The sequence below is a fragment of the Microcebus murinus genome, chromosome 7, assembly GCF_040939455.1.
Source record: "Microcebus murinus isolate Inina chromosome 7, M.murinus_Inina_mat1.0, whole genome shotgun sequence".
NCBI lineage: Eukaryota > Metazoa > Chordata > Mammalia > Primates > Cheirogaleidae > Microcebus > Microcebus murinus.
The window spans coordinates 45717351-45730453 of NC_134110.1; the positions used below are offsets into that span (position 1 = coordinate 45717351).

General features: G+C 38.2%; 1 protein-coding gene, 1 non-coding gene and 1 pseudogene across 3 annotated transcripts in view; 1 reads left to right on the top strand and 2 right to left on the bottom strand.

Moving 5' to 3' along the window:
• The window catches only part of DEPTOR (DEP domain containing MTOR interacting protein), a 156502-nt gene that overhangs the window by 112761 nt on the left and 30638 nt on the right, over positions 1-13103 (bottom strand). Inside the window, exon 1 of one of the 2 annotated variants that reach the window (XM_012753800.3) lies at positions 9186-12579. The exons of the other annotated variant lie outside the window; for it this stretch is intronic. Coding sequence (XP_012609254.1) covers positions 9186-9220 — 35 coding nt within the window. The 5' untranslated portion in view covers positions 9221-12579. Of the gene's footprint in view, positions 1-9185; positions 12580-13103 lie in introns of those variants that run through there. 2 annotated transcript variants of the gene reach the window in all.
• On the bottom strand, positions 564-626 carry LOC142872064 (U7 small nuclear RNA). Its single transcript, XR_012920306.1, has one exon. It is a non-coding gene; the product is annotated as a U7 small nuclear RNA (small nuclear RNA).
• Positions 4977-5076, top strand: LOC142871988 (uncharacterized; annotated as a pseudogene).

Below are 13103 nucleotides of genomic sequence, written 5' to 3' on the forward strand. Positions count from 1 at the left end.
TTTCTGTCCAGCTAACCAGCTGCTGAAATTGCATCAGACAATTTCCTCTTCCAGCCCTAGGAGAACAAACATTACTGAGTGCAGGGTGTTAATAATACCTACAAAATCACTGACCATCTGATAAGAAATATAGAAATTGTTTTTCAAAAAACAGCTTGCAGAGAACTACAGCAGGGAACAAAGGAGGAGATTGAAACTACATATTCTCATTTAAAAACAGTGTCATAAATCTCAGACAAAGTAAACAGTTTAATTAACAAAAACAGCAAGCCAAATAGTAGGGCTGACGGTGCGAGCCTGTGATTTGGGCAACAGCACTGACATAGATGTGCTTTAAACCACAGCTATTGTCCTTTCCAAATGTTCTGCAAGAGTATCTGTCCTTGGGGATCCGAGAACCCAGGGAAAGTCACTCTTAATCACTCACCCTTTAAAGGCTCTGAGTCTAAAATAATGAGAGTAAAAACAGGAACAAATGAAATCTAACACATTGCATTTCCTTGTAATATTTGGATTTATGCTGAAATTAAAATGTTATTTATTTATTTATTTTTTGCATGGGAGGGGGTCTTCCAGTGAGGACCGGCAAACCTGCTAGACAAATTCCGAAAGAGAATGTAACACTCTGAAATTAAAATTTTAGATTATCAAAATAATATGTGCTCATAGTAGAAAAAATTCAAATATGTACAAAATAAAAATAAAGGTCTCCTTCCTAGGTTCACATGAATTGACAATCACAAATGTTGGTTTCATGGCATTGAACTGATCACTGCTGAAGGTGGGAGATGGAGGCATAGGAGTTTGCTATACTATGCCGTCTACTGTGGCTTATGTTTGAAGTTTTCTTTGGCCTCTACTTTCCCAAGGAACCTAATATTAATAGTTGCTTATGTATTCTTGAAGAAATCTTACATGCACATATACATGTATGGCTATATACATTTATACATATTTTTTCCCATGAAATAGGATCATAATACACATTTCATGTAGTTTTGCTTCAAGAAGATGCTCAAATTCTCCCAGCCTGATAAGAACAATAGAAATAAGTACAGAGTGATTAATAGGAAGGAAGGAGTACTGGTTCACATAAACAGAGCACAGGGGAGTCTGTAAAGCCAGAAGGAATTGGTCTCTGACAATACACATAACATGCACACACAATACATCCAAAGCTGCAGCAACCACTTTATAAGGTGGTCATGCCAAATGTTCCACAAGCAACAGCTCTGTGAATACGGAACAGAGTCGTACGTTTTATACAGAGCCCTTCCAGGGCTCATGTCAAGTCACTACAAAGCAAAGTCCCATGCAAGCTATGTGTCTTGTCACTGCAATGAATTGAGTTGATAAACACACCCAGGAAGAAAGTGTGTTTCATTCTGAGTCTCATATATCACTTACTATGTTGAAATCAAAATGAAAGATATTAGCAGTTTGAGACAAAGGAACAAATGTAAAACACCATGTTTGCCGATTTCTGCTTGCCAACATAATTTCACAAAGACCCTGACTCTGTGACAATGTGCAGCTCTTCGGAAAGATGCTTTGAAGAAAAACTAGGACAGAGCACATGGCCTCCCATTTCTCTTGCCTGAGTCTATTCTTCCTAAAAGATAAATAATCCTAGTCCTTGCCTCTTCCTACACATAAGATAATGTTTCATGGGGTTAGTGATTATGGCTTTGTAATCTATAACCAGAAGTACTCTTACACCGAAGCCTTGATATGATTCTGCTTTAATGTAACTTTTGAACAAGTTTTATGTGCTTTTGCACATACTGAACCTCCACCACCTGTACAAAAGCAGTGTGCCTAAAACCCTGTGCTGGAGCCGCCTGATAGACCTTCTCTAAAAGGGCTGCTCCCGGGCTATTGGCCTCAGTCTATAGTCCTCAGTAAGACTTCTGAACAAAACTAACTTTAACTAATAAGTAGGGGTGAAGTGATAGGTGTATATGGTCAAAGACTATGGTATAACAGACTTTGGAGACTCAAAAGGGGAGAGACTGGGAGGGGAATGAATGAGGGGGAAAAAACTAGCTACTGGGTACAACATATACCGTTTGAGTAACGGGTACACTAAAAGTCCTGACTTCACCACTATGCAGTTAGTTCATCCATCCATATAGCAAAAAACTACTCGTACCCCCTAAATATATTGAAATTAAAAAAACTTTAATCCCTTAAAAACTTGAATTTTTTCTTTAGTTGACAGCAGAAATAATAACAGTAATGTCTTACATCTGAATGGAGCCATAATGCACTATCAGAGCAGAGCCTGATAATATCCCTGAGAGTCAGGAAGGTAACGTCATACGAATCTGATAGACAAGGAAGGGAGCTCAGAAAAATTAAAATAACTTGCTCAAGTCATGTGTTTAATAAAGAGCAATGTCAGGACTTGAAGCTGGATCTTCTGATTTCTATGTTTAGAGAGTGTTCCGTGCCATCCAATGTTAAATGGCAGAAGCACCTGTCTTCTGCCTATTTCATGCTCATATAGGCTAAGAAGGAGACAATATTATAGTTATATTAAAGTGCCATGACAAAGGTGGGGATTTATGCAATTTTTACATCATACAGATACTACTACCAATATAAATACAGATGAGGCTCACAGAAGTGCCTACAAAAGGAGTTGTCACCTTGTCCTCATGTTTGCATTGAGCCAATGTTGAATGATTAAGATGACACTCCTGGGGGGCAGGAAACAGCTCTGGTGAGGGACATGTTTCCAGAGAGCATCAGCATATGTGGAACATACAATAAGTACTTTTTAATTACATGTGCATAAAAGTTCATGAGGTCCTTTCAATCTCTAATCGCATCCTTGAGATAGGCAGTAAGCACAGGGTCACGATGGGAAGGTCCCTAAGTCAGCCTCCTTATCCCATTAGACCTGAGATTTTCCCTTAATGCATCCTCCATGTAAGCTCTTTCCCAGGAGGTCTCCTGTTCAGAAGGAACCAAGAGCGACTGCATCAACATCTCTTGCTCTGATCTATTCCTCTGGTGAGTTAGAAGATGATGTTCTTCCTGCTTGCAAAGTGCCTTTCCAAGAAGTGCGAAGATTCCCCCCCACCACCCAAATAGGTCATTATTTGTTTACAGACCACACCCAGGAGTATTAGGCCTCTAATTGCCATTTTACAGGTGAAGAAACAAGCCCAGAAAGGTTCAGGGAACGTGCTGAGGACAGAATGACTCACAAGGCCAGTACGGGTTACTACATCACTAGTCCTTGCTGTGTTGGTAAAGGACTGGGGCTGCATACTCCCTGCTCTGTGGTGGCTGCTTCCAATCGTAGTCCCCTGTCCCTGTTGTGCCCTCTGTCATGAGAGGATGCTGCGGCCTGACTCCTTCCTTCCACGAACACAGGGGTTCACTCTTCACTTAGAACAGTGGCTCTCAAATAGGGACATACATTGTGGCCCTCCCTTCATCCTGGTCCCCATGATCAAGCAAACAGCCTCCCTTGGTGTGGTTTGTAAGAAAAATAAAGAAAGAAAGAAATAAGCACACAGCCAATAATTGTTGCAATTCAGGTGGCAGTGAGGGGGGTAAAAGAGAAGAAAGTATAGCTTACAGGTAAAACTAAGGGCTATTAACTCCCTGCCACCTCACTCACTATTCAGTCACTCATAGCAGAGCTGTAGAGTCAGACAGCTGGGTTTCAAATCCAAGTTCCATCCATCATTCACTGAATAACTTTGGACAAAGCATTCAACTTATCAGTGCCTGGATTTTTCTCATCTGTAAAATGGAAATGATATGGTATATCTGCTAGGATTATTATGAGGATTAAATGATAGACTATGTAAAGTGCTTAGCACACGATAACCTCTCAATAAATATCAACTCTTACTGCTGTTATTATTATGCAATATATTTCATTGTCAGATTTTGCCAGAAGCACCATCAAGAAACCAAATACTGATTTCAGTTACTTTTTAAAATAAATGCAGTCCTAAGTCAAGGAACAATTAGGGTGGGCTGGCAACTACTGAAGAGTCTTGGCAGTTCTTCTGTGTTAAAGGATTAGAAAGAGAGCCCTGTAGACAGAGTGGTAGGTTAAAGCAGAGCGAAGTCAAGGTGAGATGGGAAAACTGAGACAGAGAAGTCCCCAGCTGGGATTTAAACCTTGACTTCCTCCTGCCTGCTACCAGAGTATTTGTTGAGCTCCACTGAGGGAACAGAGGTTTCTGATCTAATGCTTCATCCAGGAGTGGCCCACTGATGAGAGAGCTGGCCTGGATTCTGCTTGCAATAGCCTTGCAAATCTTTTCTGGCAACACCCAGACTGCATTCAATCTTCAGAAAGACACTGTAACCAAACGTTTAGTGTTGGAAACTGGAAACTTTTTCTCTGAAAAGAAAACAGTTTCAGGGCCAGTTTTAGACAAAGAAAAAACATATAGAAGGCTCAAGTACAAAAATATTATTTATAATATGTAATGAAAACACAGATGGCTGGGCCATGCCTCTTATGGTGTCTAATCCAATAGGTCTGGGGTGGGCCCAAGAAGTTCCATTTTTACAAAGCACTCAGGTGATGCTGATGATGCTGATCAGAGGCCACAATTTGCAAACTGCTGGTTAGAAGGAAACAGAGTCAACATTATGTTAAGTAATAAAAAGAAGAACACAATGGGAGGAGGGAAGGCGGAGGGAAACATGGGCATCAGATGAAAGCTGATCAAGCAGATCTATGCCGGGCAGGGTGTGGTCAAGGTGGGACATGCTTCTGGGCACTGGAATGCCCTTCTCAAGGAATCAGGAAGCCCTCCCTGGGTCTAAGGCCGACACCTTGCAAGAACCATAAAAAGGTGAAAAGTGAACTAACCTTGGCACAAGTCTTAGGGTGTAATTTTTAGTGTCCCTCTTTCCTTTAAATGTATGTCCCTGCCTGCTTCCTGACTCTTGCTCCTCTTTGGGCAGGAGCTTGGCCTTCCCGTCCAATAAAAAGCATAAGAGATTCTTATTGGCCTTTTGGCTAAGATCAAGTATATTATCTGTTCTTATCAGTTTAAAAACCATAACAGACTTTTTTATCCTTTTTTAAAAATTTCCAATTTTCTTTTTTGGAAAGATTCAGAGAAATTCAATCCCCAATGTCCAAATTTCTTTTTTTCCCAATTTCCTGCCCATCTGAAAGAGGCTTTTTAAAGATAGTTCTTTGTGGAAGAAGTGACATGTTCACTCATATAAAATGCGATCAGTTAATCAGCTAATATAATTAATTACATCCATTTCCATTTTGATGGGGGAAGAAATCTAAATTAGGAAGGCTCAAGATTTAGAAGGAGGAGGAGTTTGTCCCACTGTTGGGAAAGGACTCACAAAGGTGAAGCTTGGGCGTGCTAAACTGACTTGCGGATTGTCCACACCTTGGTGGGACAACAGAAACCAGGTGCTGTGCAGTCTCTAGGAGGAGTCAGGACACCCAAACTGCAGAGTGTGCACTTCTGGTCTAGGTAATGTAGCCTGGGGGAGGTCTCTTAACCCAATTAGAACCTCAGCTTCCTGATTTGGAAAATGAGGAAGCTGACTAAAGTTATCTCTGAAATCTTCCAATTCTAACTTTAGGGATGACCTTGTGTGCCTTGAGAAAGAAAAACCTTTTATCTAAGGAACACAAATCTCTTTAAATTATCAGGCCGGCAAAGGCATTTAAGATGTAACGGCAGTCACGTCCCACTCCCCCTTGACCTAAATATTAATAATTACCTCTTGAAGCCACTTGCTATGTGGGCTCTAGACTGACTCCAAGTAGCCTTAAAATGCCATGCACCCTATAGTTCAACAATGTATAAGCCAATCACTAACCAATGTTACTTCTATAAACTATTGAGAATTCCTGACAACAACTTTTGTAATCAGCCCCTCTCCAGAGTCTTTAAAAACTTGAGTCTCAGCCGGGCGTGGTGGCTCAAGCCTGTAATCCTAGCACTCTGGGAGGCTGAGGCGGGCAGATTGCTCAAGGTCAGGAGCTGGAGAAACCACCCTGAGCGAGACCCCATCTCTACTAAAAATAGAAAGAAATTAATTGACCAACTAAAAATATATATACAAAAAATTAGCCGGGCGTGGTGGCGCATGCCTGTAGTCCCAGGTACTTGGGAGGCTGAGGCAGAAGGATCACGTGAGCCCAGGAGATTGAGGTTGCTGTGAACTAGGCTGACGCCACAGCACTCACTCTAGCCTGGGCAACAAAGTGAGAGTCTGTCTCAAAAACAAACAAACAAAAAAAAAAACTTGAGCCTCTTTTTTGTTCTCTGAAACGCTCCCTAAAGCAGCTGTCTTTAAACAATATTCTGATATTTTTGATTATTTTCGGTTGACAGCCTCCAGGGTAAATCCTCACTCAGAAGATCAAAATAGAACAGACCATTTGGGGCACATTTTGTACTGAAAAGATCTACCACAAACCACAAGGCCAGGGAGCACAAAACAGCAAATTTCATTTCCTTTGGGCTTCCAAACAAGGATGAGCATATTAAAGTGAATCTTGTGCTAAGCATGCTGTACAAACACCGTCTAGGGTTACAGTCATCTATTTTCAGCTCACAGGACAGATGCTGAAGCTTCCAAAGTGCCACAGGCTTTGGGTGTTGCATGTCTATAACATGAGCACAAAGTTTCTCTGGGTTTAAAAATATTTCAGGAGTCTTCAGAAGTGTTATCAGGGACGTTTGAAGCTATAGTAGAGGCTGCTATCAGTTAAGGGGTTTATAAAAAATTTCTCAACCAAAATGCATTTATTGATTCCCAACTGCATACTTGGCATAGCTTAAACAACTGTTAATGCTGGCCTAGTTTTTGCAGTTCAAGGACCTTGTAAAAGAAACAGGTGTGGTTTCTTCCAAATGAAAATGTTGAATTCCATATGAATAGAATATATGGATGTGTATACCAGTCAGTGTCTCCATAATATGTTAAAACTCAATCTATTCAACATTATTTTCCTCTTCTTCTATTTACTCTGTTTTAGCCAAATGTGTTGCCTTCATTTCTGCCTCTGTCCCTATATTTATGCTATTTCCTTTCCATAATCTGTTCTCTGTCTTTTCCTATCTATCCACCAAACTCTAGCATCCCTCAACCTTCTTTCATGATGTCTTCTCTCATCTAGCAGATAATGATCTAGTTTTCCTGATTTCTCCATGATCTATTTTCTACAATGCTTGTTTTTACCCATATGTTGTTTTGTATTACTTTATTCTTATTTGCATTAATTCTCTTTTCAACTATACTACAAGTTTGATGAGTAAAAAATGATTTCATTCTTCTTTCATAGTTCTCAAAGTATCCAGAACAGAGCTAAAGAAAAAGAACACTCAGTTAGTATAAGGGTTTGGATTTTCATCTTTGTTTAAAGCTGAACAGAAAGAAACCATTGCACAGGACAAATTGCAAATCTCAGGCCTTTGGTGTTGGGCACTTTGGTGGCAGGTGAACATAACTAGCAGGTGAACATAACTAGCAGCACTTCAAAGTGTTTCCGCCATTGCCTTTCTATTAATATGAAGGAGCATTTGGTTCACCTGTGTGTCTGTTTGGTTGTGTTGGATATGATATGTTAAATAATTCTCCCTTCAGGAAGAGACATGCTATCCTTCATAGACTGTGTATACAGCAGGGGTCTGAGCTTTGGCTCAAGCTCAGTCTGCTGTCAGGATCCAGGCAGGTCTGGACAGGTGTGGCTCAGGCTGGTGGACAAGGTCCTTCAGGAGTCAAACCACTAGCCAGGAGGGAAATTGGTAGAAGGCCACAGTATCTGGTCAGTCCCAAAGTCAAGAAGCCCACACTGAAGGTGCTTATGTTCATTAAGGTTCTGTGAGATGGTGGGTGGAGGCAACTCCGCTGTGTTGAAAAGGGGACAGAACACATACAAAAAAACCCAAAAGGGAATACTAAGAGCCTCAGATGCAGTGATAGAAACATATCAACACAAACACAAGGAGACAAAAAAGGTCACAGAAAGAAATGTTGAGAATTATCTCAAACCACTCCACAGTAAGCATTTTGGAGGTTAATTATTGCTAACAATACATGTATACCCAAATGTTTAGACCATCTTTTGCACCTGGTATAGACATCATATATACTTGGTATGGTGATTTATTTTTAATGACTAACAGAATATAAGTTAAAATGAAGACTGAATGAAACTCAAAAAACCTAAAAATTTATATTTCACTTATGACTATGTGTAAAACAAACAAACAAACAAACATTTCTCAGGGCTACAGAATAAAATGCTATTTCACCTACCTGATACCACCCTCAGGAAAAACATCTCAGACTCAATTGTCAGACATAGCCAGTAAAAAGCAACTTATGGTAATTTATATCTTGGCTTATTCTAGGTTTACATTTTTCCCTTTCTTACCATAGTTGATCTGACTCTTGCTTGTATTCAGTACACTTATAGTCAAATTTTCAGGCTACCTGTTTCCCAAGGTCATCCCTAAACACACTTGGTATATGTTTGTATTTAATGAGGCCTTGGTAGATATAACTTCATATATCTAGACTCACACCCTTCTGGGTCCCCAGGTCACTTAAACTGTTTGAGGATCAGAGAAAAGGGGCCAAGGCCATTATTCAAAGCCAAGAAGGAATTATGCCAAGCGTGAGAAAGAAAGACTACAGGAGGTAAATCCAGATTTTCTATATATTTGAGACGTAATGAGATTCTACATAATAAGTCCACATTTCATGTGCTTAGCACATTATGACTTACAAATGACTTATACATACCTCATCTTATTTGATTTTGCAACAACTATGTGAGGTAGTTAGGCAAGACAGACAATTAACCACTGTTTACAGATGAGAACATGGTTTACTCTGGTGATTGGAATTGGTCACTAATATTTTCCAAGTGGCATAGCCACCTATAGCACCTAGAACGTAAGATTTATCACCTACCAAGACTCACACTTGAAAGGGTATATTCAACCTCATTAATAAGAATATTTCTGCATGGGTGCAACTGGTTACACAATGGTTGTCTCTGTGGTGTTGTTTTATATATTCATATCTTTAATGGCTCCTCCATCATTTTATAAATACCCCAAAGACTCTGTTTTCTCTATAACTCCCTAGTCCGCTATGGTAGGTGGGCAGGTATTCAAACCCTGCTAATGATTATATTTAAAAAGCTGAAAACTTACCAACTTCTCTTTAGAGTCCCAAGAATGCCAAGCATGGTTCCAAACACCTATGGCTACTTATGAAATACAGCACTCATTAAGCCAAAGACAGTATCTTCTAAAGATAGCTAGTAGCTAAAGATCTCATCAGCCCTCTGCCACATTTTCCTGACAGCTGTCATTTGAACTGGAGTGGCACTTGGCAATAGCTAAAATGTCACACTCTATTATTAATAATTAGGCTACCAGAGGCAAGGTACGGAAGCCAAAAGGGGACTCTTTGGAAATCATTAAGATTCTAGAGAGCCTTTGAAAGACTTTTCTCAATTTAACATAATCATACTGCTGCACCTGTCTCCAATATCTTTCCATTCCAGGATTTGTTTTATTGTGTGAGATGTTAGGAAGCAAAACCAACGTGACACACTCTCACTCCAGGCACCAAGAAGTAAATGATACTTGTGTTCTGCGAATTATGGGCTGTCTGTCATGGTTTTGAAATGAGGCTCTGGCATCTACTTTAGCCTAGGGCTTTGTATCTTGGTGATTCTGATTTACGTCACAGTTACATCTGCTGTGGAAGATTCTAATAAGATAACTATCTGATTTATTTCTCCCAGAAACTTAAAATGCCCTAAAAATCAGTTCCCATTTATCAGACTTGTAACTTTCCCACTGATTACACAGTAAAGGTCAGGGACAAAAAGCTTCATTCAATAGCAACTCAAGTTCTCAATTTCTTTGTTTTAAAGGGAGACTTGCAGAAAAGTGGAAACAGCCCAGAATAAGAGATATTAAAACTAAAACAATGACGAAACATGAATTTTAATAAAGAGACATAAATCAAACCACAGAATAGGAGTTTGCATTAGTTTGATTATAGGGAAACAATGGTCTGAAGGTAATCAATATGATTCATTGGTGGACATAAGCTATTGAACAAATTAAACACCATGGCTATGTTCAGAGAATTATAATACTTTATAATACTTCCTGGATTATTATGGTTATTTCTATAACTCTTTTCCACAAAAAAAGAATAACCTTTCTTCCTCCAGTCTTTCTCCTGTTTTCTACCACAATATTTTATTTGCTGCAATGACCTCATCATCCAGTTCCTTAAATCTTAGCCTGACAATGTTTAATGTGGCCCAAGAATGATGGGGAAGCTCTCACCCAAACCAAACTCAGTCAGTGAAACTTTCCACAATGAATCATGTACCAATGGGTGAAATCCAGGCATCACATTGGATGTGCAATGAGTTCTAGTATATGTGCTTCTGGTGTGAATATCATGACCTAGGAATGAATTCTACTTGTTTTTGTAACACATGATTATATTTGAGTTCTATATTGTAGTAAATCTATTGCACTTTTACTTAAATTAATATTACATTTATTTTTCATTTCTTGAATACACAAGATAAGGTCAGAAGTGCACAGTAAGAGTAAGACTCAAATGTGCCATTCAGGAACTCCTCCCATTCTTCACTGAGCACTGAAGTTCCCAGCACAGGAGAACAGGTATACCAAAAAGCTATCTGTCTTAATCCAAGAACAGAAAATTCAGATGAGAAGGAACCAGCATACAAACTTTGGCAACATAAAAAAACAGGCTGTTTTGACACCCTCAAAGGATTATAATTGTTCTCCGGCAAAGGACTCTAACCAAAAGAAAATTGTTAGAACGTCAGATATGGAATTCAGAGTATGCATCATAAGTAAGATCAATTGGATTAATGAAAAAGTTGAAAACACAAAAAAACACAAATAATAATAATAATTCAGGACATGAATGAAAATTCACTACAGAGATAATACACAAAAACATGTAACACAACTTCTAGAAGGGAAAGAGTCATTTAGGGAATTTCAAAATGCAGTAGAAAGTTTTAACAACAGATTAGATCAAGCAGAAGAAAGAATTTTAGAGCTTAATGATAAGGCTTTCAAATTAACCCAGTCATTCAAAAATGTAGAACAAAGAAGAATGAATCTCTGCAAGAAATATGGGACTAGGTAAAGTGAATGAATATGAGAATCATAGCTGTCCCTGAGGGAGAAAAAAGAAACATAAATTAGGAAAACCATTAGGCTAACAGCAAACTTCTCTCAGCAGAAATCTTCTAAGCCAGAAGGGATTGGGGTCCCATTATTAGTCTTCTTAAAACAGAATAAATGCCAGCCAGGACTTTTGTATCCTGCAAAACTAAGTTTCATAATTGAAGAAGAAATAAAGTCTCTCCTAGACAAGTAAATACTGAGATAATTTGTCACCACTAGACCTGCCCTACAAGATATACTTAAAAGAGCGCTACACATGGAACAGAACAATCGACACTCACCAGTGTAAAACCACCAAAATCTTAAAACTCACAGCTCTTATAAAACAGTAACACAAGAAAGAAAACAAAGCAACTAGGTAAAAATCAACATGAAGAACATAACAATATCTCACATAGCAATACTAACATCGAATGTAAACAATCTTAATAATCCATTAGCTGAATGGATTAAAAAACACAACCCAAATATATGCTGCCCCTAAGAAACACATTTAACTTAAGATTCACATAACACTCAAGGTAAAGGAGTGGAAGAAATATTCTACACAAAGAAACTAAAAGCAAGCAGAAGTAGCTATTCTCATATTAGATAAAATAGACTTTGAATCAATAATAGTAAAAAAAAAAAAAGACAAAGAAGGTCATTACATAATGCTAAAGGGAGCAATTCAACAAAAAGATATAAAATCCCAAATACATATGCACCTAATGCAGTAGCTCTCAGATTCATAAAACTAATTCTACTAGATCTAAGCAAGGAAATAAACAGCAATATTATAACACCTGGGGACTTCAACATTCCACTGACAGAACTGGGCAGATTGCCAAAGCAGAAAATCAACAAAGTACCTAACAGATATTTACAGACCATTTTACCAAAAAACTGCAAAATACATATTTGTCTCATTAGTACAAAGGACATTTTCCAAGATAGATCATATGTTAGGCCACAAAATGTTATCTCCACAAAATCAGAAAAATCAAAATCATACCATATATTCCATACCATAGTGGAATAAAATTAGAAATTAATTCCAAGAGGAAAACTCAAAACTACATAAATACATGGAAATTAAACAACCCTACTGCTAAATGATCCTTGAGTTAATGAAATCAAAATGGAAATCAAAAGATTTTTCAAGTTGAATGACAAAGACAACACAAGCTTTCAAAATCTGACATACAGAAAAAGCAGTGCTGAGAGGGAAGTTTATAGACTTAAATTCCTTTATCAGAAAGACAGAAAGATCACAAATTACAACCTAGTATCATACCTTAATGAACTAGAAAAAGAAAACAAACTCAAAGCTAGCAGAAAAAAAGAAATAACAAAGATCAAAGCAAAACTAAATGAAATGGAAATGAAACAAACAATACAAAGGATCAATGAAACAAAAAGTTGGTTCTATGAAGATATACAAAATTGATAGACCACTAGCTAGATTAACCACAAATAGAAGAGAATGGACTCAAATAAATTCAATCAGAAACTAAAAAGTAATCATTATAAATGATAATACAAAATATCATCATGATTAATAAGAAAACCTCTATGAACACAAACTAGAAAATCTAGAGGAAATGGATAAATTTTTGGAAACACACAACCTCCCTAGTTTGAATCAGGAAGAAATAGAAATCCTAAACAGACCAATAACAAGTAGTGGCAAGATTGAAACAGTAGTAAAAAAACTTCCAAAAATAAAAAGCCCTGGATCAGACCAATTCACAGCTGAATTCTACCAGATCTACCAAGAAAAATTGACACTTATTCTACTGAAACTGTTCCATAATATTTAGGAGGAGGGAATCCTCCTTAACTCATTCTACAAAGCCAGTATCAGCCTGATACCAAAGCCAGGAAAGGACATAA